At 47.3% G+C, this 25,668-nt stretch overlaps 1 protein-coding gene and 1 long non-coding RNA gene across 2 annotated transcripts in view; one reads left to right on the forward strand and one right to left on the reverse strand.

Moving 5' to 3' along the window:
• Positions 1-419: 419 nt before the first annotated feature.
• Positions 420-13,754, reverse strand: LOC116978069. The gene is made up of 3 exons (XR_004413370.1): positions 13,623-13,754; positions 1,608-1,612; positions 420-430 (listed from the first exon to the last, which is right to left on the reverse strand). It is a non-coding gene; the product is annotated as an uncharacterized LOC116978069 (long non-coding RNA).
• Positions 13,755-14,311: 557 nt separating this feature from the next.
• The window catches only part of LOC116977421 (vitellogenin-like), a 34,455-nt gene continuing 23,098 nt past the window's right edge, over positions 14,312-25,668 (forward strand). Inside the window, exons 1-8 of the mRNA XM_033027849.1 lie at positions 14,312-14,351; positions 15,403-15,426; positions 15,522-15,673; positions 18,443-18,694; positions 20,314-20,475; positions 21,267-21,415; positions 22,333-22,480; positions 23,710-23,867. Of these exons, the coding sequence (XP_032883740.1) occupies positions 14,312-14,351; positions 15,403-15,426; positions 15,522-15,673; positions 18,443-18,694; positions 20,314-20,475; positions 21,267-21,415; positions 22,333-22,480; positions 23,710-23,867 (1,085 nt within the window). The remainder of the gene's footprint in view (positions 14,352-15,402; positions 15,427-15,521; positions 15,674-18,442; positions 18,695-20,313; positions 20,476-21,266; positions 21,416-22,332; positions 22,481-23,709; positions 23,868-25,668) is intronic.

Consider the following 25,668-nt stretch of genomic DNA (forward strand, 5'->3'; position numbering starts at 1 on the left):
TCCTGCTCTTCGGTAAGGACCTCTCTAAAAAAGTGAAGGACCTGGAAGAAGAGTCCAAAACATTTGGCCTCATGAGGGCAGGCCCCGGGACGAGCAGAGCCACAAAACCCAAGCGGCAGTACCCCACCGCGTCCACCAGTCGACGTCAGCCTCATGGGACTGGTGAAAGCTCGGGGTCCGCACATTACCCCCGAAAGCCTTTTTTAGGCCAGGGCCCAGAGCGGACCCCATGGAAAATGCGCCACCCCCAACCAGCAGCACATCAGACAACACATCGTCCAACGAAGAAATAGAAGAAACACCCATAACCATGGAGGTAGGTGGGTCTGGTTCCTATCAGCATATAAAAAGTGGGGGATCTATACTAACAGGGCGGAGATTACACCTGTTTGTGGAAGCATGGAGGTCTATCACGAATGATAAATATATACTCAACAGCATTCGTAGTCTGAAGAAGGGTTTCGGCCCGAAACGTCGCCTATTTCCTTCGCTCCATAGATGCTGCTGCACCCGCTGAGTTTCCCCAGCAATTTTGTGTACCTTCGATATTCCAGCATCTGCAGTTCCCTTTTGAACAGCATTCGTGTAGAATTTGTTCAAGAAAACATGCCACCAGTTCAGCATACACCCCAAAGGGTCTTTACCCTCTCAGTTAAAGAAAAACTAGAGGGCCAAGCAGAACTGGTGAGGCTACTCACAAAGGGTATCATTGAAAAAATCAAACATGAACCCTTGGAATATGTCTCAAATATATTCACTAAAACTAAAAAAGATGGTGGACGTCGCATCATAATTGACTTAACTTCACTAAATATGTTTGTTAAGTATATACATTTCAAAATGGAAACGTTTGTAACTGCCAAACAACTGATTTCCAAAGGATACTTCATGGCAAGCATCGACCTTAAAGACGCTTACCCATTCAAAAGGATCATCGCAGATACCTGAAATTTACCTGGATGGGGCAACTATGACAGTTTAAAACGTTGCCTAATAGTTTAACATCAGCCCCAAGATTATTCACCAAGATATTAAAACCAGCCTTGGCAATATTAAGAAAACAGAAACATATTGTCATGGCATATCTTGATGACATCTTAATAGTAGGCAAAACCATGGAATTGGCTATATCAGCTGTGTCAGCTACCAAACAATTGTTTGAAACCTTGGGATTTGTCTTACATCCAGATAAATCTAAGTTGACGCCATCCACAACCATGGACTATCTGGGATTCACAATTAACTCAGTCCACATGTCTGTAACTTTGCCAAAAGACAAAGCAGCAGAATTGGCACAAACATGTAACAATTTAATGGTCAACGATCGATCAACCATTCGACAAGTGGCAAGAGTAATTGGAAAAATGGTAGCAGCATTTCCAGCTACACAATTTGGACCTCTGCACTATCAAAACTTACAAAGAGCAAAAGTGCAGTCAGTAAAACGACATGCAGGTCACTTTGACCGAGTCATGAAATTACCCACTGAAGCAAAATCAGTTACAGTGGTGGGTAGGGAACATTTGGCATAGTTCCAGCCCTATCATCATCATTAACCCTATGTTAATTGTTCAAACAGATGCCAGTGCTCAAGGCTGGGGAGCAACTAATACTATATCCAGCACAGGTGGTAGATGGACTAATCTAGAATCATCTTTACTACAGACACTGGGCATAAATTATCAGGAAATGTTGGGTGCATTTTATGGCTTAAAAGCATATTCAACAAATATGCATCACTTGCATGTTCGATTACAAATAGATAATACCACGGTGGTGGCCTATATTAACCATATGGGCGGTATAAAATCGATATCATGTGACAATTTGCTCAACACAATCTGGCAATGGTGTGTGGACAGACATATTTGGCTATCAGCAACTTACCTACCAGGTAAGCTAAATACAGTGGCAGACACCAGATCACGCAAATTCAATGATAACACCGAATGGATGTTAAATCCCAAAGCATTTGCTAAAATTACAAAGCAATATGGCACGCCAGATATCGATCTGTTTGCATCCAGACTAAATCACCAGGTACCAATGTATGTCGCTTGGGAACCAGACCCTGAGGCATCAGCGAATGATGCGTTTGCACTGGACTGGGGGAAATTCTTCTTTTATGCTTTTCCTCCCTTCTGCCTCATCAGTCGGGTACTACGCAAAATACAGATGGACTCTGCTTCAGGTATTTTGATAGTACCCGACAGGACTACACAGCCATGGTTCCCAGTGGTCCTCGACATGGTCGTCGAGACCCCAATGACTTTTCCCAGTAGCCCAGACTTGTTAACTCACCCAGTATCAGGCATAAGCCACCCATGCCACGATAAAATTAAACTCCTGGGTTGTAGATTTTTAAAAGGCCTCTGCTGGGCCTGGGATTGTCAGAAAACACCATCAACACAATGACAGCATCCCACCGCATATCCACAAGGAAACAATACTTGTCAAACATCAAGAAGTGGGAAAGATACTGTTCGAACACAGGAACCACATACTCAACTACAACTGTAACCAATGTACTGGAGTTCCTGGCAGGCCTTCACCACAATGAAGGACTCAGCTACAGCGCCATTAATACAGCCAGAAGTGCTCTGTCAGCCTATTTAATTCAGGCACCAGGACAACAGGCCATGGGGTCCCACCCGCTGGTGATCAAGCTCATGAGAGGCATATTTAACTCTAAACCCCCCAGACCTAGGTACACCCAAATCTGGGATGTCAGTGTGGTCCTGACATACCTTAGGGAATGGTCACCAGCCAGTGCCCTCACCCTGGAACAATTAATCCTGAAGACGGTCATGCTGATGGCACTTGTCTCAGCACAAAGAGTCCAGTCCCTTCATCTATTACGATTGGACAACATGGTTGTAACACAAGACCGTGTCTCATTTACCATCCAGGGGCTGGTCAAACAGAGCAGACCAGGAACATCAAGCCCAGTCATGGAATTCCGGGCTTACCCACCCCACGGTTATGTGTCATGACCCACTTATTGAACTATATTGACACAACAAGAATTCCCCGAGGGAGAGAAAAAGCCTTATGGGTCAGCAACAAGACACCTCATGGTCGGGTGACGAGCCAAATTATTTCAAGATGGCTCAAGCAGGTGCTGAAAGCCGCTGGTGTAAATACTAACGTGTATAAATCTCACTCCACCAGGGCAGCATCCACATTGCCGGCTAAGAGGATGGACGTGCCTATGGACCACATCCTGGCTACAGCGGGGTGGTCTGTGGAAAAAAAAAAAACGTTCCAAACTTTTTATAATAAGCCGTTGGCAGAATCTGCATCATTTGCAGAAAAAATATTAGAATCTGCAGATATATAATTTAAGCCCAGGGGAGCAATTTGTTTTTGTTATTGTTTAATAAACACCATTATTGTTTTTACAAACCGATTCATGGTTGATTACGATAACATACTTCCTCCCTCGAATGACTTCGGCAGTGAGTGAAGTATGAACTGTTACACAGTTTGAAATCACAGAGCTTTAAAATCTTCCTGGACGGGTTCTTCACGTAGTCACTCACGTGACTCCGAAGTAAAATAGTAAGATTAAACGAGAACTTACCAGTTCGAAGTTTGATCTGTATTTTATAAGGAGTTACGATGAGGGATTATGTGCCCTCCGCTCCCACCCTCAACTATAGAGATCAACTGATATTTAAGTTCTCCTTTTCTTTACTATGTTTATTTCAATTATTGTGTCTTTCTGTGATTCCACACCGCTGCTTTGAAGTATGTCGCGCATGCGTGCTGGACGGGTTCTTCACGTAATCCCTCATCGTAACTCCTCATAAAATACAGATCAAACTTCGAACTGGTAAGTTCTCGTTTAATCTTACTATTATACCATCTACCACCTGTACTGGATATAGTATTAGTTGCTCCCCAGCCTTGAGCACTGGCATCTGTTTGTATTGTTAATGTTGGATTATTGATAATGATGGGACTGGAACTATGCCAAATGTTCTCTTTCCACCATTGTAACTCTGATATTGCTTTGATTGGTAATTTCATGGTTCGGTCAAAGTGACCTGTAAGTTGTTTTAACGCTTGCACCTTTGCTCTTTGTAGGTTTTGATAATGCATAGGTCTAAACTGGGTAGCTGGAAATGCTGCTACTAATTTCCCAATTACTCTTGCCACTTGCTGAATGGTTGGTTGATTGGTAACCATTAATTTGTTACAGGCTTGTGCCAATTCTGCTGCTTTTTCATTTGGCAACGTTACAGACATGTGGACTGAGTTAATTGTGAATCCCAGATCGTCCATAGTTGTGGATGGCGTCAACTTAGATTTATCTGGATGTATGACAAACCCCAAGGTTTCAAATAAATGTTTAGTAGCTAATACTGCTGAATTAGCTAATTCCATGGTTTTGCCTATTATCAAAATATCATCAAGATATGTCATAACAATATGTTTTTGTTTCCTTAGTATTGCCAGGGCTGGTTTTAATATCTTGATAAACAGTCTTGGGGCTGATGTTAAATCATTAGGCAACGATTTGTACTGCCATTGTTGCCCCATCCAGTTAAATTTTAGGTATCTACGATGATCCTTATGAATGGGTACTGAATAGTATGCATCTTTTAAGTCGATGCTTGCCATAAAGTATCCTTTGGATATCAATTGTTTGGCAGTTACAAATGTTTCCATTTTAAAGTGTATATACCTAACAAAAGTATTCAACATGGTTAAGTCAATGATGATGCGACATCCACCATCTTTTTTGGTTTTAGTAAATATATTTGATACGAATTCCAAACGTTCATGTTTAGATTTCTCTATGATTCCTTTTGTATGTAACCTCACCAGTTCTGCTTGACCCTCGCATTTTTCTTTTAGTGAGAGGGTAAATCCCTTTGTAGTGCATCCTGAACTGGTGGCATACTTTCTTGAATGAATTCAAGTTTATATCCTTGAATACGTTTTAGTATATAATTGCCAAGTGTGATAGTCCTCCATGCTTCCAAAAACAGGTGTAACCTCCCCCCTGTTAGCAAAGGCCCCCTTTTATGTACTGGTAGGAACCAGACCCACCTACCTCCATTGTTATTGGTAGAATGTTCACTTCTTGGGCTTCTGGTTCTTTGTTTGTCGGGGTGGTGCTGTGTGGGGGTGGTGCATCTTCCATGGGGTCCGCTCTGGGCCCTGTCCTAAAAAAGACTTCCGGGAATGATATGCGGGCCCCATTCTTTCACCATTCTTTCACCAGTGGATGCGTAGGGGTACTGCCGTCTGGGTTGCATGGTCTTGCTCATTCCGGGGCCTGCCCTCATGAGTCCAAATGCCTTGGATTCTTCATCCAGATCTTTTAGTTGCTTTGGTAGGTCTTTGCCAAATAGCAGGATCTGTGGCTGTGAGTTCGGCGTTTTACACAGTCCTGCAAATTTTGGGTTGAGGGCAGGTCTTATGGCCACCTTCCGGAGGTTGTTGATCTCATACTGTGTGTTGCACAGCAGAGCCAGGGTGTCTTGTTGGTTGTTTGTCATGTCAATCCCGTCCACGGAATGAGCATATGATGTTATAGCCGACGTCAGGAGCTTCAGTATTTTTTGTAATTTGAGTTCTTGGGTTCGGATACCCTGCCCAATGTACCCCCAGATTTGTCTGTTAACGGCTGGTACATTGAGTGATATGCAATTTTCGGGAGGCTTATATATCCATCGCCTCATTGATTACCTGTTCTTGGAGTGGATTAAAGGACAGGTAGTCAATACTGGCCGCCAGTTTGGGCTGTAACGGCCGTCCCGCTCGCGGTGTTGCCGCGTAGCGGTTCACCACTCCCAGCAGCTCTTCCTGATCCTGTACCCCCAGCACACTGCCGTGTTCTTCAGCCAGTGACCCCTGTTCTTGACCAGCCCAGTCCTGGTCGCCAATGCTCCCCTCTGCTGAGGGTGATGCGATGGCCAGTGCTTGTAATGCACTGGAGCGGGAGTGCTTGTGCTCCCTTGACGAGCTTGCCCCATCTCCCGGAGCTGTAACATAGAAACATAGAAATTAGGTGCAGGAGTTCGGCCATTCGGCCCTTCGAGCCTGCACCGCCATTCAATATGATCATGGCTGATCATCCAACTCAGTATCCCGTACCTGCCTTCTCTCCATACCCTCTGATCCCCTTAGCCACAAGGGCCACATCTAACTCCCTCTTAAATATAGCCAATGAACTGGCCTCGACTACCCTCTGTGGCAGGGAGTTCCAGAGATTCACCACTCTCTGTGTGAAAAAAGTTCTTCTCATCTCGGTTTTAAAGGATTTCCCCCTTATCCTTAAGCTGTGACCCCTTGTCCTGGACTTCCCCAACATCGGGAGCAATCTTCCTGCATCGGGAGCATCTAGCCTGTCCAACCCCTTAAGGATTTTGTAAGTTTCTATAAGATCCCCTCTCAATCTCCTAAATTCTAGAGAGTATAAACCAAGTCTATCCAGTCTTTCTTCATAAGACAGTCCTGACATCCCAGGAATCAGTCTGGTGAACCTTCTCTGCACTCCCTCTATGGCAATAATGTCCTTCCTCAGATTTGGAGACCAAAACTGTACGCAATACTCCAGGTGTGGTCTCACCAAGACCCTGTACAACTGCAGTAGAACCTCCCTGCTCCTATACTCAAATCCTTTTGCTATGAAAGCTAACATACCATTCGCTTTCTTCACTGCCTGCTGCACCTGCATGCCCACTTTCAATGACTGGTGTACCATGACACCCAGGTCTCGCTGCATCTCCCCTTTTCCTAGTCGGCCACCATTTAGATAATAGTCTGCTTTCCTGTTTTTGCCACCAAAATGGATAACCTCACATTTATCCACATTATACTGCATCTGCCAAACATTTGCCCACTCACCCAGCCTATCCAAGTCACCTTGCAGTCTCCTAGCATCCTCCTCACAGCTAACACTGCCCCCCAGCTTAGTGTCATCCGCAAACTTGGAGATATTGCCTTCAATTCCCTCATCCAGATCATTAATATATATTGTAACGAGTCGACCTGAAATGTCATGGAGTCGTAGAGTCATTCAGCACAGAAACAGGTCCCTCATCCTAACTCGTTCATACTGACCAAGATACCACATTTAAGCTAGTCATATTTGCCAATGTTTCGTCCCTCTGATCCTGTCCTATCCATGTATCTGTCCAAATGACCATTAAACGTTGTTTTAGTCCCAGCCTCATCCACCTCCTCTGGCAGCTCGTTCCATACACCTACCATCCTCTGAGTGAAATAGTTGCCCCTCATGTCTCTTTTGAAACTTCTCCCTCACACCTCAAACCTACATCCTCTGCACGTCTTTGGGATGTGGGGGGAATCCGGAGTACCCAGAGGAAACCCACGTGGTCCCGGGCAGATATGCAAACTCGACACAGACAGCAGCCGAGGTCAGGATGGAGCCCGGGTTCCTGGCACTGAGAGGCAGTGGCTCCACCCGCTGTATCACACATGATCACAGCTGATCTGATACACACCTCATATCTTCAGTGCCAGTTCCCCCATCTTCCAAACATTTCTCTCCCTCCTTTAGGTTTAGGGTAATCATAGAAACCTAGAAACATGGAATTAGGTGTAGGAATAGGCCATTCGGCCCTGCAGGCCAGCACCGCCATTCAATGTGATCATGGCTGATCATCCAGAATCAGTGCCCCCTGTTCCAACTTGGCAGATGACACAAAGCTGGGTGGCAGTGTGAGCCGTGGGGAGGATGTTATGAGGCTGCATGGATACTTGGACAGGTTGGGTGAGTGGGCAGAAGCATGGCAGATGCAGTATAATGTAGATAAATGTGAGGTTATCCACTTTGGTGGCAAGAACAGGAAGGCAGATTATTATATGAATGGTGTCAGATTAGGAAAAGGAGAGGTGTAATGGGACATGGGTGTGCTTGTACATCAATCACTGAAAGTAAGCATGCAGGTACAGCAGGCAGTGAAGAAAGCCAATGGCATGTTGGCCTTCATTGCGAGAGGATTTGAGTTTAGGAGCAAGGATGTCCTACTGCAGTTGTTCAGGACCCTGGTGAGATCGCACCTGGAGTATTGTGTGCAATTTTGATCTCCGAATTTGAAGAAGGACATTAGTGCTATTGAGGGAGTATAAAGTTCTTAAAGGATTGTACAGGCTAGATGCAGGAAAAATTGTATCGATGTTGGGTGAGTCCAAAACCAGGGGTCACAGTGTAAGAATAAGGCCTACCCCTTATTCTTACACTGTGACCCCTGGTTCTGGACTCCCCCAACATGGGGAACATTTTTCCTGCATCTACCCTGTCCAATCCCATAAGAATTTTATATGTTACTAGATCAAGTGCAGACCCGTTGGGTCTGTTTCCCCAACGGCGTTTGTGTGGGGGGGGGGGGGGGGGGGTGAGAAGAGGGGAGGGAGGGGAGGGGAGAGGAGGAGGAGGAAACGGGATAGATTTGGGAGGGAAAGGAGAGCTGGGGTAGGGGGTGAGAGATGGGGAGAGATGTAGGGGAGGGGGGATGGGGAAGAGGGGAGGAGGGAGGGAGGGGGGAGAGGGGGGGGGGGAGAGAGGGGAAAGAGTGGGAGGGAGAGTGGAGGGGAAGGGGGGAGAAGTGGAAGAGTGGGAAGGGAGGAGGAGAGGGGTAGGGGGAGTGATGGAAAAGGGATAGGGGAAGGGGGTGTGGGGGAGAGGGAAGGGGTGGGGGAGAGAGGGATGGGAGAGGGGTGAGGAGAGGGGGAGGGGGCGGAGAGAAGGGGGAGAGAAGTGGTAGAGTGGGGAGGGAGGGAGGGGTAGAGGGGTAGCGGGAGTGGTGGAAGAGAGACGGGGGAGTGGTGGAAGAGGGACAGAGGGGTAGGGGAAGGGGTGGGGGAGAGAGGGGAAGAGAGAGGGGGGGGGAGGGAGAGGGTGGGTAAGGGGATAGAAGTGGATGAGTGGGGAGGGAGGGGTAGGGAAGTGGTGAAAGAGGGACAGAGGGGTAGGGTTAAGGGGGTGGTGGTAGAGAGGGAAGGGGGGTGGGGGAGAGAGGGAAGGGTGGGAGAGGGAGAGGGGTGAGGAAAGGGAAACATAGAAGCATAGAAATTAAGTGCAGGAGTAGGCCATTCGGCCCTTCGAGCCTGCACCACCATTCAATATGATCATGGCTGATCATCCAACTCAGTATCCTATACCTGCCTTCTCTCCATACCCCCTGATACCTTTAGCCACAAGGGCCACATCTAACTCCCTCTTAAATATAACAATGAACTGGCCTCAACTACCTTCTGCTGGCAGAGTGTTCCAGAGACTCACCACTATCTGTGTGAAAAATGTTTTCCTCATCTCAGTACTAAAGGATTTCCCCTTTATCCTTAAACTGTGACCCGCTTGTCCTGGACTTCCCCAACATCGGGAACAATCTTCCTGCATCACACAAATGCAATTCAGGACTTTTCTCTTCACAAGCTAAGTCAGAATGACGGTTAGTGAAGAATTCGAATAATCGCTGAGCGTTCAGATGCTGCGCGCGCCTCCTGCACCAAAGGAGGGGGGGGGGGCGTGTGTCGTCACACACAAATATCTTGTAGCGGAGAGCTCCGCTATAAGATCTTTGGTCACATACTAAGCACGTGCCTCCACAAACAGATGAGCGTCTTCTTGAATGGAGAGCGCGTGGCCGCCTCCACAAACAGTCACACACACTGAGGACCCGCCCCCACAAAAAATATTTTGTGAGGAAGGGGAGGAGGGTGGAGAGGGAGAGGGGGAGGGAGAAGAGGATGGGGGAGAGAGGTGAAGGGGGGGGGAGGGGTTGGAGCGGGCGTGCATGAGTCGAGAGAAGAAAAAAGGGCAGAGAGAGAGAGAGGCTTGTACAACATCAAAAAAGCTGGATAAACTCAGCGGGTGCAGCAGCATCTATGGACCGAAGGAAAAGGGCAACCAACGTTTTTGGCCGAAACCCTTCTTCCGGGTTTCAGCCAAAAACGTTGACCATTCAATTCGCCCCATAGATGCTGCCGCACCCGCTGAGTTTATCCAGCTTTTTTTATGTCTACCTTCGATTTTCCAGCATCTGTAGTTCCTTCTTAAAGACAGAGACTGTGCACGGTAAGGGAATGAGGAGGGAGAGGGGGAAGAGTGTGGAGGGAGGGGGAGAGTGGGATTGGAGGGGGAGAGGGGTGGGGGGAGAGAGAAGTGGAAGAGAGGGGAGGGAGGGAGGGAGGGGGAGAGGGGTAGCAGGACTGGTGGAAGAGGGACAGGGGGAGTGGTGGAAGAGGGACAGAGGGGTAGGGGAAGGGGTGGGACAGGGAGGGGAAGAGAGAGGGGTGGGGGAGGGAGAGGTGTCGGGTAAGGGGATAGAAGTGGAAGAGTGGGGAGGGAGGGGTAGGGGGAGTGGTGAAAGAAGGACAGAGGGGTAGGGGGAAGGGGGTGGTGGTAGAGAGGGAAGGGGGGTGGGGGAGAGAGGGATGGGTGGGAGAGGGAGAGGGGTGAGGAGAGGGAGACATAAACATAGAAATTAAGTGCAGGAGCAGGCCATTCGGCCCTTCTAGCCTGCACCACCATTCAATATGATCATGGCTGATCATCCAACTCAGTATCCTGTACCTGCTTTCTCTCCATACCCCCTGATCCCTTTAGCCACAAGGGCCACATCTAACTCCCTCTTAAATATAGCCAATGAACTGACCTCAACTACCTTCTGTGGCAGAGAATTCCAGAGATTCACCACTCTCTGTGTGAAAAATGTTTTTCTCATCTCTGTCCTAAAGGATTTCCCCCTTATCCTTAAACTGTGACCCCTTGTTTTGGTCTTCCCCAACATCCGGAACAATCTTCCTGCATCTAGCCTGTCCAACCCCTTAAGAATGTCATACGTTTCTATAAGATACCCCCTCAATCTTCTAAAATCTAGCGAGTACAAGGCGAGTCTATCCAGTCTTTCTTCATTTGAAAATCCTGACATTCCAGCAATCAGTCAGGTGAACCTTCTCTGTACTCCCTCTATGGCAAGAATGTCTTTGAGCATTGGGCATTGTGACATCACACGATGGAACGTTCACCATGGGCTCGGACTGGTGCTGATTCTATGGGTGAGAAGCCAGTTTATTTTTGAAATATTTGGGGGGGGGGGGAAGGATTTGATTAAAAACGTGTACTTAAACACGACAAAATGTAATGAGGTGTGGATACTTAGAAAGAAAAGTGAAATCTCAATCGAAATGGAAAAGATGTCGGCGATTCTGCGTCTGGTTTCGGAGTTGCAGGGAATCAAAGGAAGAAATGCAGTCGGAAGTCGTACATGTAAATGGATCCATTCCGATTGGACATCTGCGAGCATTTGGCATTGCGATTGGACATCTGCGAGCATTGGGCATTGTGACATCACACGATGGGAACGAATCGAAAGGCAGACAGGCAGCCGGACGGACGGCAGGCGACAGGCACACAGTTTTAATATATAACTAGACCAAGTGCAGACCTGTTGGGTCTGTTTCCCCAACGGCGTTTTGTGGGGGGAGGGAGGGGAGGGGTGGCTGCGGCATCAAACTCACATTAACCACCCCCCAAACACACAGGTGGGGGGAGGGGGAATGTGAAGAGGGGAGGGAGGGGAGAGGAGGTGGAGGAAACGGGACAGATTTGGGAGGGAAAGGTGAGCGAGGTAGGGGGTGAGAGAGGGGGATGGGGAGAGAGATGTGGGGGAGGGGGAGGATGGGGAGGTAGGAGAGGAGGGAGGGAGGGGGAGAGGGTGGGGGAGAGAGGGGAAAGAATGGGGAGGGAGAGTGGAGGGGAAGGGGGAGAGGTGGAAGAGTGGGGAGGGAGGTGGAGAGGGGTAGGGGGAGTGATGGAAGAGGGACAGAGGGGTAGGAGGAAGAGGGCGGGTGGAGAGAGGGAAGGGGGTGGCGTAGAGAGGGAAGGGGGGTGGGGGAGAGAGTGATGGGTGGGAGAGGGAGAGGGGTGAGGAGAGGGAAACATAGAACCATTGAAATTAAGTGCAGGAGTAGGCCATTCGGCCCTTCGAGCCTGCACCACCATTCAATATGATCGTGGCTGATCATCCAACTCAGTATCCTGTACCTGCCTTCTCTCCATACCCCCTGATCCCTTTAGCCACAAGGGCCACATCTAATTCCCTCTTAAATACAGCCAATGAACAGGCCTCAACTACCTTCTGTGCCAGTGAATTCCAGAGATTCACCACTCTCTGTGTGAAAAATGTTTTTCTCATCTCGGTCCTAAAAGATTTACCCCTTATCCTTAAACTGTGACCCCTTGTTCTGAACTTCCCCAAAATCTGGAACAATCTTCCTGCATCTAGCCTGTCCAACCCCTTAAGAATTTTATACATTTCTATAAGATACCCCCTTAATCTTCTAAAATCTAGCGAGTACAAGGCGAGTCTATCCAGTCTTTCTTCATATGAAAATCCTGACATCCCAGGAATCAGTCTGGTGAACCTTCTCTGTACTCCCTCTCTATGGCAACGATGTCTTTGAGCATTGGGCATTGTGACATCACACGATGGAACGTTCACCAGGGGCTGGGGCTGGTGCTGATTCTATGGGTGAGAAGCCAGTTTAGTTTTGAAATATTGGGGGGGGGAGAAGGATTTGATTAAAAACGTGCACTTAAACACGACGAAATGTAATGAGGTGCGGATACTTAGAAAGAAAAGTGAAATCTCTACCGAAATGGAAAAGATGTCGGCGATTCTGCGTCTGGTTTCGGAGTTGCAGGGAATCAAAGGAAGAAATGCGGCCGGAAGCCGTACATGTAAATTGATCCATTGCGATTGGACATCTGCGAGCATCGGTCATTGTGACATCGCACGGCGGGAACGAATCAAAAGGCAGACAGGCAGCCGGACGGACGGCAGGCAACAGGCACACAGTTTTAATATATAATAGATAGATTTTAAGTTGTCCTCTCATCCTTCTAAATTCCAGTGAATACAAGCCCAGTCGACCCGTTCTTTCATCATATGTCAGTCCTGCCACCCTGGGAATTAACCTGGTGAACCTACGCTGCACTCCCTCATCATTGTCAAGTGAACGATGTACAAAGAAAAGCTTTGTTTTACACTCCGTCCAAACAGATCAGACAATACTGGACATAGATGCAATCTAGTCAAACCAAAGTATCATACTTTTGTTTACACCCCAAGGGTGGTGGGCGTATGGAACGAGCTGCCAGAGAAGGGAGTTGAGGCTCGGACTATCACAATGATTAAGAAACAGTTTGACAGCTACATGGATAGGACAGGTTTAGATGGATGTAGGCCAAACGCGGGCAGGTGGGACTAGTGTAGATGGGAGACTTTGGCCGGGGTGGGCAAGTTGGGCCAAAGGGCCTGTTTCCACGCTGCATCACTCTATGACTCTACAATAGGCGATGCAAAGGGGAAGATATAGAATGCTGAATATCATTCTCAGCATTGTTGCAGAAGTCCCACGCCCGCAATGGGGTAGAGGTGAATCGGACAGTACTATGACTCCATGACTTTTCAGGTCGTCTCCCCCCAGTCTGAAGAAGGGTCCCGACCTGAAAGGTTCACTATCTCTTCCCTCCACAGATGCTGCCTGACCTGCTGGTTTCCTCCAGCACTTTGCGTTATGCTCCAGATTCCAGATTGATGCTTCAGAACATCTAGCATTCCTTGTGTCTCCACAACAAGGGAGAGTGAACGCTGGCGCCATTAGTTACCGCTGCTCTCTCTTTCAATTGTGTGTTGTTGATGTCCCTACTATTTTGTTTTGTTTTTTGTTTCATTCTGCTTATATGTTTTGTAATCTGCTTATTAAATTGTGTAAGGCGGTCCGTGAGAGTCTTTAAAGGCGCCCATAAGTATAATGTTAATAATAATAATAACAACATCCTTCTCCTGATCACACTTCTATATCATCACAATCATGTTGCATTTACGTGCAGAATCTAACAAGTGGACACACTTTCCCTTTGGCCGTTAGATTGGGAGGAATTGGTTGAATTGTTTACCGTTTGGAAAAGATTCTCGCAACCCAATGTCAAGCTGAACAAAGTCAACAACAAACTTGTGGAATGAACACACATCGTGTGTCACCAAAGTCACTGCGTTGATAAGGGGCGAGTTATCTCGATCTAGTCCGGTCACCCTAACCTACGTGGTCACGTCACACCTGATGTCAAGCCACATCATCTCACAAACATCTAATGGTGGCAAGTTTTCACCTCTCTTCAACATGACTCTGGATGTGTGGAGATGTGCCAAACATCTCGACCGTTGAACCCGACAAGAAGTGGCCGACTCAGCACTCGTGGTCAGCTGACCCAGAAGAGCCGGCTATATATTGGGCAGCAAAACCCAGAGAAGGCAGATTCAACATGAAGTCCCTCATCTTCCTGTTGGCTCTCGCCCTTGTGGGTAAGTCTAGGCTTTGGTCTACCTTATGCAACATAACTTCCTCAAACTCAACAGCGATAAGACAGAATTCCTCCTCATAGGCTCCAAAGCCACACTCAGCAAAATCAATAACCTCACTCTCACCATCGACGGAACCACTGCAACCTTGGCGTGATCTTTGATTCCACCCTCTCCCTTGAGCCTCACATCCGCCATGTCATTAAAACCTCTTTCTTTCATCTCCGCAACATCGCCAAACTCAGACCCTCTCTCACACCGCCCGCTGCTGAAAGACTCATCCATGCCTTCATCTCCTCCCGACTGGACTATTGCAACTCACTTCTCCTTGGCATCAGCTCCACCTACATCAACCGACTCCAACTGGTCCAGAAAGCAGCCGCCCGACTCATCACCCACACCAAATCCTGGCATCACATCACTCCAGTCCTCAAACAACTTCACTGGCTTCCCATCTCCCACCGGATCACCTACAAAATCCTGATCCTCACCTACAAAGCCCTCCACCATCTGACCCCCCCCATATCTCACTGACCTCCTCTTCCCCTACCAACCCTCACGGTCCCTCAGATCCACATCAGCCGGTCTCCTCTCCATCCACAAGTCCAACCTCCGCAGTTTTGAGGACAGAGCCTTCTCCAGGGCAGCTCCCAGGCTCTGGAACTCCCTCCCCCAACTGATCCGCAATTCCGTGTCCATCACCATCTTCCAGTCCCGCCTCAAGACCCATCTCTTCACCTCTGCCTATCCTTAGCCCCACGTCCCCCTCCCTTTTCATCTGTGCATTAATTGCCTCATATTGTGTTTTGAATTGTATTCTGTCTTTACTTTGTGTACTAGTCATGTCTCTACTATTTATTTCATTCCCCTTACATGTTTTTCCTCTACCTGCTAAATTTTTGTAAGGTGTCCTTGAGACTCTTGAAAGGCGCCCATAAATAAAATTTATTATTATCATTATTATTATTACCTTGTCCACTTCTCAAACCAACTTTGTGAGTGTCTGTTCAATTCATTTCCGATGTTCATTTCTGCTTCTTCCTTCCTTCCACAGGGAGTGATCATGTCAGTAAATATGGTACGTATATCCTTCCTCTCCCTCAAGCCGCAGAGACTTTCCTAGCCAGGCCCATCTTTATTGCCATGCTACCTTTGTTTTTTCTCTTTGTACAGATCCCAGCTTCTCCGAAAACAGCCTTCACATCTACAGGTATGAAGGTGTGATTCTGTCTGGACTGCCCGAGAGAGGATTGAACCAAGCTGGAGTTAGGCTGATCTGCAAAGTGAAAATCAGGGGCGTTGGACAAAGACAATACCTGCTGCAGGTAGGTGGACAATCCTGCAATGTTTCAGCAGCCAGAGCATGTTGTAGCGAAGGTGGACACAGAATGCTGGAGTAACTCAGCGGGACAGGCAGCATCTCTGCAGAGAAGGAATGGGTGACGTTTCAGGTCGAGAGCTTTCTTCAGTAGGGACTTGTACAACCTTCCAGCAGAAGGTTTCTTGATTAGTGCGGGTGTCAAGGGTCATGGGGAGAAGACATGAGAATGGGATTGGGAGAGAAAGATAGATCAGCCATGATTGAATGGCAGAGAAGATGCAATGGGCCAAATGGCCGACGTCTACTCCTGGAACCTATGAAGGATTTGCTTGTGTGGGAGAGAAATACCAGGGATTCTCCAGCACCATTCCTGGGGCAGAGTGTTTCACATCCGAGGAGGGAACAAAGAGACGTGTTCTGTTTTCCCTGGAGGCACTGGGGTCAGTATGGACACGGCGGGCCGAATGGCCTGTTTCCATCCCTTTATGACTCTGTTAACCAGAAACCGAATTTGATGGAAACACTCGGCAGGTCAGGCAGCATCTGTGGAAAGAGAAAAACGTTTCAGTCCAGACGCCCTTTGTCAGAACTATTTTAACAAAGCTTCACCCTGAAATGTTCGTTCCTTATTTCTCTCCACAAATGTTGCCTGACCCGCTGAGAGTTTTCAGCCATTTAGGATTTGATTTCAGATTTCATTCGTCTTGCAGTTCTTCTTTGTGTTGGTTTTCAGGGAATATTCAGTCATGGGCACGAGGTTCGAGTCCTGTCATTATTCAAGCTTGTTCTAGTTGAACCACAGTGTTCAATATTCCCAACCACATCTGGGAACAGGAAGGGAGGGAGAACTGGGCAGATGTGGAAATGTTCCACGTCACACGATGGCCAGTATTGACCACGGAGCCACACAAAGACAAACTATTCCTGCCCATCAGTGGGGAATACACAGAGATGGTCGAGGACTTTGCCAGAAGGGGTCTGGATCTTCAGGAATATTCTGACACAGGGAGGAAAACCCGGAAGACTAAAGGACGAGCGAATGAGCGGGATGGGGAAGCGATAACAGAGTTTAGTTTTGTTTATTGTCACGTGTACAATGAAAAGTTTGTTTGTCAGCATAATCTGAGGAACGACATTCTTGCCATAGAGGGAGTACAGAGAAGGTTCACCAGACTGATTCCTGGGATGGCAGGACTTTCATATGAAGAAAGACTGGATAGACTCGGCTTGTACACGCTAGAATTTAGAATATTGAGGGGGGATCTTATAGAAACTTACAAAATTCTTAAGTGGTTGGACAGGCTAGATGCAGGAAGATTATTCCCGATGTTGGGGAAGTCCAGAACTAGGGGTCACAGTTTAAGGATAAAAGGGAAGTCTTTTAGGACCGAGATGAGAAAATCATTTTTTACACAGAGAGTGTTGAATCTGTGGAATTCTCTGCCACAGAAGGTAGTTGAGGCCAGTTCATTGGCTATATTTAAGAGGGAGTTAGATGTGGCCCTTGTAGCTAAAGGGATCAGGGGGTATGGAGAGAAAGCAGGGATGGGATACTTAGTTGGATGATCAGCCATGATCATATTGAATGGCGGTGCAGGCTCGAAGGGCCGAATGGCCTACTCCTGCACCTATTTTCTATGTTTCTATGTTTGTTACGTGGTCTCTGTGGAAAGACTATACATGATTACAATCAAACCATCCACAGAGTATAGATACTGGATAAAGGGAATAACGTTTAGTTCAAGATAAAGTCCAGTAGAATCTGATTAAAGATAGTTTGAAGGTTTCCATTGAGTTTGATGGGAGGTCAGGATCACTCTCTGGTTGGTGAGAGGACGGTTCAGTTTCCCGGTAAAGTGCAGGACGTTACAGAGCTAGACTCTGTAAGGTGCCAGGAAGCTGACATCTGTTCCCTTATCTCCCAGTGTAGTTACAAGTCTAGTTCAGGAATCCTGATATGACCAGTATGTGTTCTGGTTGCACTAACAGCAGGGACATGGTTAGCAAGTTTGGTTGTGTTTGGCACACTCGCTGTGAGTGGCAGTCGTACCCTGAACTAGAGCCCACAAACAGTTGGGAATTTGGTTAACAACAAGTGTGTAATACAGTGAACATGGATCCCAGTCCCAAAGACAGTTGAATGACTGGACTTTAATAGTCCTTGCAACACAGGACAGGTTGGACACACTTGGATTGTTTACTCTGGAGCATCGGAGGCTGAGGGGAGACCTGATTATAGAAAATGATGAGAGGCAGAGATTGGGTAGAACCTTGTTCCCCAGGTGGAAATGTCAAAGACCAGAAGGTGAGAGGGGGAAGGTGCAAGGAGATGTGTGGGACAAGTGTTTTACACACAGAGAGGTGGGTGCCTGGAACACACTGCTGGGGAGATGGTGGAAGCAGATACAACAGTGATGTTTAAGAGGCATTGAGCCAGACACATGAACAGCTGGGGAATGGTGAGATAGAATCATGTGAAGTTTAAATTGGCATCATGTCTGGAACATTCAAGGTGGGCCGAAGGGCCTATGCCTGGTCTGTCCTGTTTCATGTTCTATCACATTATAACTCTTGCACAACTTGCAATCTGGTCAACTGGCTAAGCAGAACATGACTTTTCTCTGAGCTGCCTTCTTCACAAAGTATGTAGTGTGTGTGCGTGGTCTAAACTTCAATGGATGGGTGCAAACAAACACCTTCCTAATGAGTTGATCATACGATGTGGAGTTAGAACCTTGTTTGTGCATGGACTGATGTCAACTTGCTTTCTCAGATTGAAGAACCCCGCATCCAAGAACTCAATGGAATTTGGCCAAAGGACCCGTTCACTTCCGCCAAGAAGCTGACGGAACGATTGGCTCCACTCTTGACCAAAGCCGTGAAGTTCGAGTACATCAATGGACGTGTGGGGACCATCTTTGTCCCGGCCAACCTGCCTGAAGACATCCTCAACATCCACAGAGGGATCCTCAACATCTTCCAGATCACCATCAAGAAGGCTCAGTCTGCCTACGACCTGCAAGAGGTAAGGATTTGTTCTCCATCCTTACTCTCGCTCCACAGCCGCTCACTTTCACATTCCCTTTAGTTTATTGTCCCGTGTACCGAGGTACAGTGAAAAGCTTTTGTTGCGTGCTAACCAGTCAGCGGAAAGACAAGACATGATTACAATCGAGCCGTCCACAGTGTACAGATACATGAGAAGGGAATAACGTGTAGTGCAAGGTAAAGCCAGCAATGTCCTTTCAAAGATAGTCCGAGGGTCACCAATGAGGTAGATAGTAGTTCAGGATCGCTCTCTAGTTGATGTGAGGACAGTTCAGTTGCCTGATAAAAGCTGGGAAGAAACTGTCCCTGAATCTGGAGGTGTTCGTTTTCACACTTCTGTACCTCTTGCCCGATGGGAGAGGGGAGAAGAGGGAGTGACCGGGGTGAGACTGGTCCTTGATGATGCTGCTGGCGTTGCCGAGGCAGCGTGAGGTGTAGATGGAGTCAATGGAAGGGAGGATTTTTTGTATGATGATCTGTAGCAATGTTACAAAATTTTGAGATTTAAAAAATCAAGTCTTTAATTTATCCCATCAGATAAAGCATAAAAAGAAGTTTAATTTGACACCTAATTCACTTTCATATCTTCAGTATTAAAAAAGTTATGGCCATTTTCATACTCGGAAATTGGCATCTTGTTCCCTATTGCTTTTCCATTGACTTAACACAAAAGCTGTGATCGAGAACATTTAAAGGCCGATAATTTTCTTAAAATTTAAGAGAACTGAAATAAATTTTCAGTTATAGATTGAAGCATTCTGAAACAAATATGAAACAATCTTACTTAGATGACTTGAAATTAAAGCATATAATTAGTTAGTTACCTAATTGTAGCTAATTACAAAATTCAATTACTAGATCTAAACATCTATCCATTTCTTAAGAATAGATTAACATTTTTAAATAGCCTGTCCAAATAACATTCACACAATAATTCAGAATATAACATAATTTTAAAATCTCATTGTCATGGGTTTATAGGCCAAATGGAAGGAATTTAATGTTTAATACCTGTAAATTAATGGCCATTTAAATCAGCTTGCGAGTGGGTTTTACTGGAACGGGACCATTTAGAACGTTCAGTTGCGGTGAATTTATACCCCCATATCTGCAGCAAATACACTGCTGGATCTTCGGGGGGAAAATCACCGTTTCGCAACTTAAAATGTGAATTAAATACATCTTAAGCAACACTTTTATACATAAAAATAAACTCCTTTCTTTTACCTGGTCCTCCATAAAATCCGTCCCAGTTGTCGGCATTGACGGCTTCAGAAGCTGCTTTTAAAATCATTCCAGCGATTAACTTGTCAGGTGAATTTCTTTTTTTAAACACACAGAACGGCCGTAGGAACGATTCTTTAGCAAAATCTTGCACTATAACAAATATAATTCAGGACCAGGTCGGGAAAAAAACCCCGTTTTAACCCCCCCCCCCCCCCCCTCAAATGCGCCAAAATCGCGCACACGGCCAGTGGCAGAATTACAGCGCCGCTGAAGGTAAGTTTTGTAACATACCTATGATCTGGGCTGTGTCCACAATTTGCTGCTCTTCCCCCTTCTTGTCCAATAACACTTGGAGTTGCTCCCGTGCAGGCTGGGATTGAAGGGATCTGCCATGCGAGATACCTGGTCCAAGAAGACAAGAGGAAGGAACGTGTAACCATCATTAAGTCCAAGGACCTGAACAATTGCCAGGAGAAGGTGGTGAAGCACACTGGCATGGCCTACACACAACTCTGCCCCAGCTGCCAACTGGTGAGTCTTTCATTGTTCATCCATCTCAGGTCAACACAACCCAATGTGACCATCAGAGGCTTAGTTTCCTTTAGAGATACAGCACGGATACAGGCCCTTCGGCCCACCGAGGGTGTCAGGTGATATGGGGAGAAGGCAGGAGAATGGGGTTAAGGGGAGAGTTAGATCAGCCATGATTGAATGGCGGAATAGACTTAATGGGCCGAATGGCCTAATTCTGCTCCTATCACTGACGCCCGTCTAAGCATTGTAACAGCCACCTGCTTCTTACCAGAGTCCCAGTTCCCTGCTCTTTCTATCCAGCTTTGAAAAGTGCAGAGAAGATTTATGAGGATGTTGCCAGGACATGAGGACCTGAGCTACAGGGAGATGTTGGGCAGGCTTGGACTTTATTCCCAGGAGCGCAGGAAGATGAGGTGATCTTAGGAGGTGCATAAGATCATCAGGGGAATAGATAAGATGAATGCACGGTCTCTTGCCCAGAGTAGAGGAATCAAGAACCAGAGGACATAGGTTTAACGTGAGAGGGGGAAAGATTTAATAGGAATCAGGGGGGTAACATTATTACACAAAGGGTGGTGGGTGTATGGAACGAGCTGCCAGAGGAGGCAGTTGGGGATGGGACTATCACAATGTGTAAAAAACATTTGGACAGGTGCATGGATAGGGCAGGTTTGGAGGGATATGGGCCAAACGCAGGCTGGTGGGACTAATGTAGATAGGACATGTTGGTGGGCGTGGGCAAGTTGGGCTGAAGACCGGTAACCACCATGTTCTTGTCCCACCAACAGAGAGGCAGGAATATCCGAGCCTCTGTGACCTTCACCCATGTCCTGAAGCCCACTGCTGCCGGGGCCATCCTGCAGGAAGCCAAGGTCCGGGAGGTGCATCAGTTCACTCCCTTCCATGAACTGGACGGTACAATGCGCGTTGAGGCCAGGTATGTACTCACACACTAAACCCTCCGCTGACCAATGTCCAATCATTCCCATCATCACATCTCAGCCAAGACTGGTCTTTGCTTCGGATTCTCATGTCACCGCCATGATTGCTGCTCCCTCTGCTGTGTTCTGATTAAATCAACCTTGTCTGATGGACAACCAATTATTGACTGATTGATTGAATGATACAGCATGGAAACAGCCCCTTCGGCCCACCCAGTGCATGCTGACCCCCAATCACCCGTTCATACTAGTTCTATCTTATCCCACCTTCGCATCCACTCCCTGCACACTGGGGACAATTTACAGAGGCCGATTAATCTACAAACCCACACATCTTTGGGAGATGATAGCAAACTGCAGCACTCTGAGGAGACTGGGTAGTTCCCTTCAATGGTGGGGAGGTCAGTACTGTGATGGACCTTCGATGGTGGGGGGGGGGGTCAGTACTGTGATGGACCTTCGATGGTGGGGGGGGGGGTCAGTACTGTGATGGACCTTCGATGGTGGGGAAGTCAGTACTGTGATGGACCTTCGATGGTGGGGGGGGGGGTCAGTACTGTGATGGACCTTCGATGGTGGGGGGGAGGTCAGTACTGTGATGGGCCTTCGATGGTGGGGGGGGGGTCAGTACTGTGATGGACCTTCGATGGTGGGGGGGGGGAGGTCAGTACTGTGATGGGCCTTCAATGATGGGGGGGGGTCAGTACTGTGATGGACCGGCCAGTGTCCACCATTCTCTGTAGTCTCCATCATTTCTGGGCGTTGGAGTTACCTAGCCAGACCGTGATCCAAAGCTGGCACTGCCAACCGTGTGGCACTGCCCTGGGGCGGCAGTGGGCTGTAGAGCATGTTTGAGATTCCGTGGCGGCCATGTTGGTGACGGAGACCTTGTGATGAATGTTTCCCATTGCAGACAGAGCCTGATCTTGGAGCAGATCACCACAGCAACCATGAGTGAAGTGCCCGACTTCCAGATCCAACGCACCCTTCAGTTCCGCAGTGACAGCAACGTTCTCCAGCAGCCCTTCACTCTCATCCGTGACCAGAACATCATCCTTAAGGTGAAGCTCAGCGCCTCCTCACTGCTCACGGGGAGATAGGAAACCTCTAAGTATAGTTTAGTTTATTGTCACGTGTACCGAGGTACAGTGAAAATATTTTGTTGTGCCCCAACCAGTCAGCGGAAAGACAATACATGATTACAATTGAACTGTCCACAATGTACAGATACATGATAAAGGGTATAAAGTGAATAAGGTTTAGTGCAAGATAAAGCCAGTAAAGTCTAATCAAAGATAGTCTGAGGATATCCAATGAGGTAGACAATAGTTCAGGACTGCTCTCTAGCTGGTGATAGGATGGTTCAGTTGCCTGATAACAGGTGGGAAGAAGCTATCCCTGTACAAAACGTTTGTCTTATAACATCATGTAAAGGACATTTGGACGGGTTCATGGATAAGGAAGGTTTAGAGGGATGTGGGCAGGTGGTGCAAGTGTAGATGAGGCATCTTGGTCGGCGTGGGAAAGTTGGGCCATAAGATCTGTTTCCGTGCTGTGTGACTCTGTCACTCTATGTTGGTGAGACCACACTTGGAATATTGTGCTCAGTATTGGTCACCCTGCTGTGGGAAGGCAGTTGTTTGGCTGGAAAAAGAGAAGATTTACAAGGATGTTGTCAGGATTTGAGTGATTGAGGTATCGGGAGAGATTGGGCAGGATGGGACTTTATTCCTTGGAGCACAGGAAGCTGAGGGGTGATCTTATAGAGATGTATTAAATAATGAGGGGAATAGATAGGGTGAATGCACAGTCTTTTCCCCCAGAGTAGAGGAATCAAGAACCAGAGGATGTAAGTTTAAGATAAGTTTTGAGGAACTTTTACACAGAGAACTACAAAGGTTTTTCACTTGGGTGGGCTGTATGGAACCAGCTGCCAGAGGAAGTGGTTGAGGCAGGAACATGAACAACATTTAGAGGATGTGTAGGAAGGAACTGCAGATGCTGATTTACACCAACGATAGACACAAAATGCTGGAGTAACTCAGCGGGACAGGCAGCATCTCTGTATAGAAGGAATGGGTGATGTTTCAGGTTGAGACCCTTCTTCAGATGTGTGGACAGGGACATGGTGAGGTAAGGTTTAGAAGGGCTAAATGCGGGCAGGTGGGACCATTGATTGTTGATGGGACATGTTGGTCGGCAAGGACTAGTTGGACCTGTGGCTGTTTGGTGTGACTATAAGACTGTGTTAGTCCTGGACTTCACCTTGTCTCCCACTTGTTGTGTGTAGGTGAAGGACACACTGAACCACATTGCCCAACACAATGTACAGACTATCCACAGTGATGCACCCTCTCGATTCCTGGAGCTCATTCAGCTCCTGCGATCCGCGGATCATTCCAGCCTGGCTGAGATTTGGAGACTGGTGAAGAGCCAGCCTGAGTTAAGGTAAGCCATCGTATTCTGCCTCTTTGTGTGGAGAAAATAATAGTCTTGTGTAATTGCAAACTTGTTATTTAGAAGCGAGTGGCCCTAGTTCTAGATGGCTCCATGGGGGAGGGGAATCATACACTGGGTGAAAACACAACAGGATGTATCTGTTTCCATCTAGCCTTGTCTCACTCACCTACATTCCAGCCAGTGTTCGCCCAGCCTGTACAACCTTCCCTCATTACACCTGCTGACATAATACAGACAGCAGTGTCGTAGCAGTTTGCCTCACATTACCTTTCCCTGGAGACACGAGGAACTACAACTCTTTCTGACCTGTCGTTTAGTTTAGTTTATTGTCACGTGTACTGAGGTACAGTGAAATGCTTTCATGTTGCCTGCTATCCAGTCAGCAAATAGACTGTACATGATTACAATCGAGCTGTCCACAGTGTACAGATACAGGAGAAAGGGAATAACATTTAGTGGAAGATGGAGTCCGGTGAAGTTATTAAAGATAGTCCGACGGTCTCCAATGAGGTAGATGGGAGGTCAGGACCGCTCTCTTGGTGATAGGACGGTTCAGTTGCTTGATAACTGCTGGGAAGAAACTGTCCCTGAATCTGGAGGTATGCGTTCATTTTCACACTTCTGTACCTCTTGCCCGATGGGAGAGGGGAGAAGAGGGAGTGACTGGGGTGAGACTGGTCCTTGATGATGCTGCTGGCCTTGTCGTGGCAGCGTGAGGTGTAAATAGGGGAATCCTGTGCCTGAATCTTGAGCAAAGCACAAAGGAACTCAGCAGGTCAGGCAGCATAGAAACATAGAAACATAGAAATTAGGTGCAGGAGTAGGCCATTCGGCCCTTCGAGCCTGCACCGCCATTCAATATGATCATGGCTGATCATCCAACTCAGTATCCCCAGCATCTGTGGAAGGAAATGATGCAGGTGCTGTCACAACATTTAAAATACATTTAGACAAGGACATGGATAGGACAGGTTTAGAAGAGTCAAACGCGGGCAGGTCAGTAGTGTAGATGGGGCATGTTGGTCGGCATGGGCAAGTTGGGCTGAAGGGCCTGTCTCCATGCTCTATGACTCTATGAGATAACGTTTCGGGTCGGGACCCTTCTTCAAGCAAAAGGATTTGAGTATAGGAGCAGGGAGGTTCTACTGCAGTTGTACAGGGCATTGTGAGACCACACCTGGAGTATTGCGTACAGTTTTGGTCTCCAAATCTGAGGAAAGACATTCTTGCCATAGAGGGAGTACAGAGAAGGTTCACCAGACTGATTCCTGGGATGTCAGGACTTTCATATGAAGAAAGACTGGATAGACTTGGCTTGTACTCGCTAGAATTTAGAAGATTGTGGGGGGATCTTATAGAAACTTACAAAATTCTTAAGGGGTTGGACAGGTTAGATGCAGGAAGATTGTTCCCGATGTTGGGGAAGTCCAGGACAAGGGGTCACAGTTTAAGGATAAAGGGGAAATGCTTTAGGACCGAGATGAGAAAAACATTTTTCACACAGAGAGTGGTGAATCTCTGGAACTCTCTGCCACAGAAGGTAGTTGAGGCCAGTTCATTGGCTATATTTAAGAGGGAGTTAGTGTGGCTAAAGGGATCAGGGGGTATGGAGAGAAGGCAGGTACAGGATACTGAGTTGGATGATCAGCCATGATCATATTGAATGGCGGTGCAGGCTCGACGGGCCGAATGGCCTACTCCTACTCCTGCACCTATTGTCTATGTTTCTATGTTTCAAACTCAAACGTTTCTGCCATCGTTCTTCAGAAGTTTGCTTGTCAGAGTAACA

Source organism: Amblyraja radiata, chromosome 10 (genome assembly GCF_010909765.2).
Source record: "Amblyraja radiata isolate CabotCenter1 chromosome 10, sAmbRad1.1.pri, whole genome shotgun sequence".
Lineage (NCBI taxonomy): Eukaryota > Metazoa > Chordata > Chondrichthyes > Rajiformes > Rajidae > Amblyraja > Amblyraja radiata.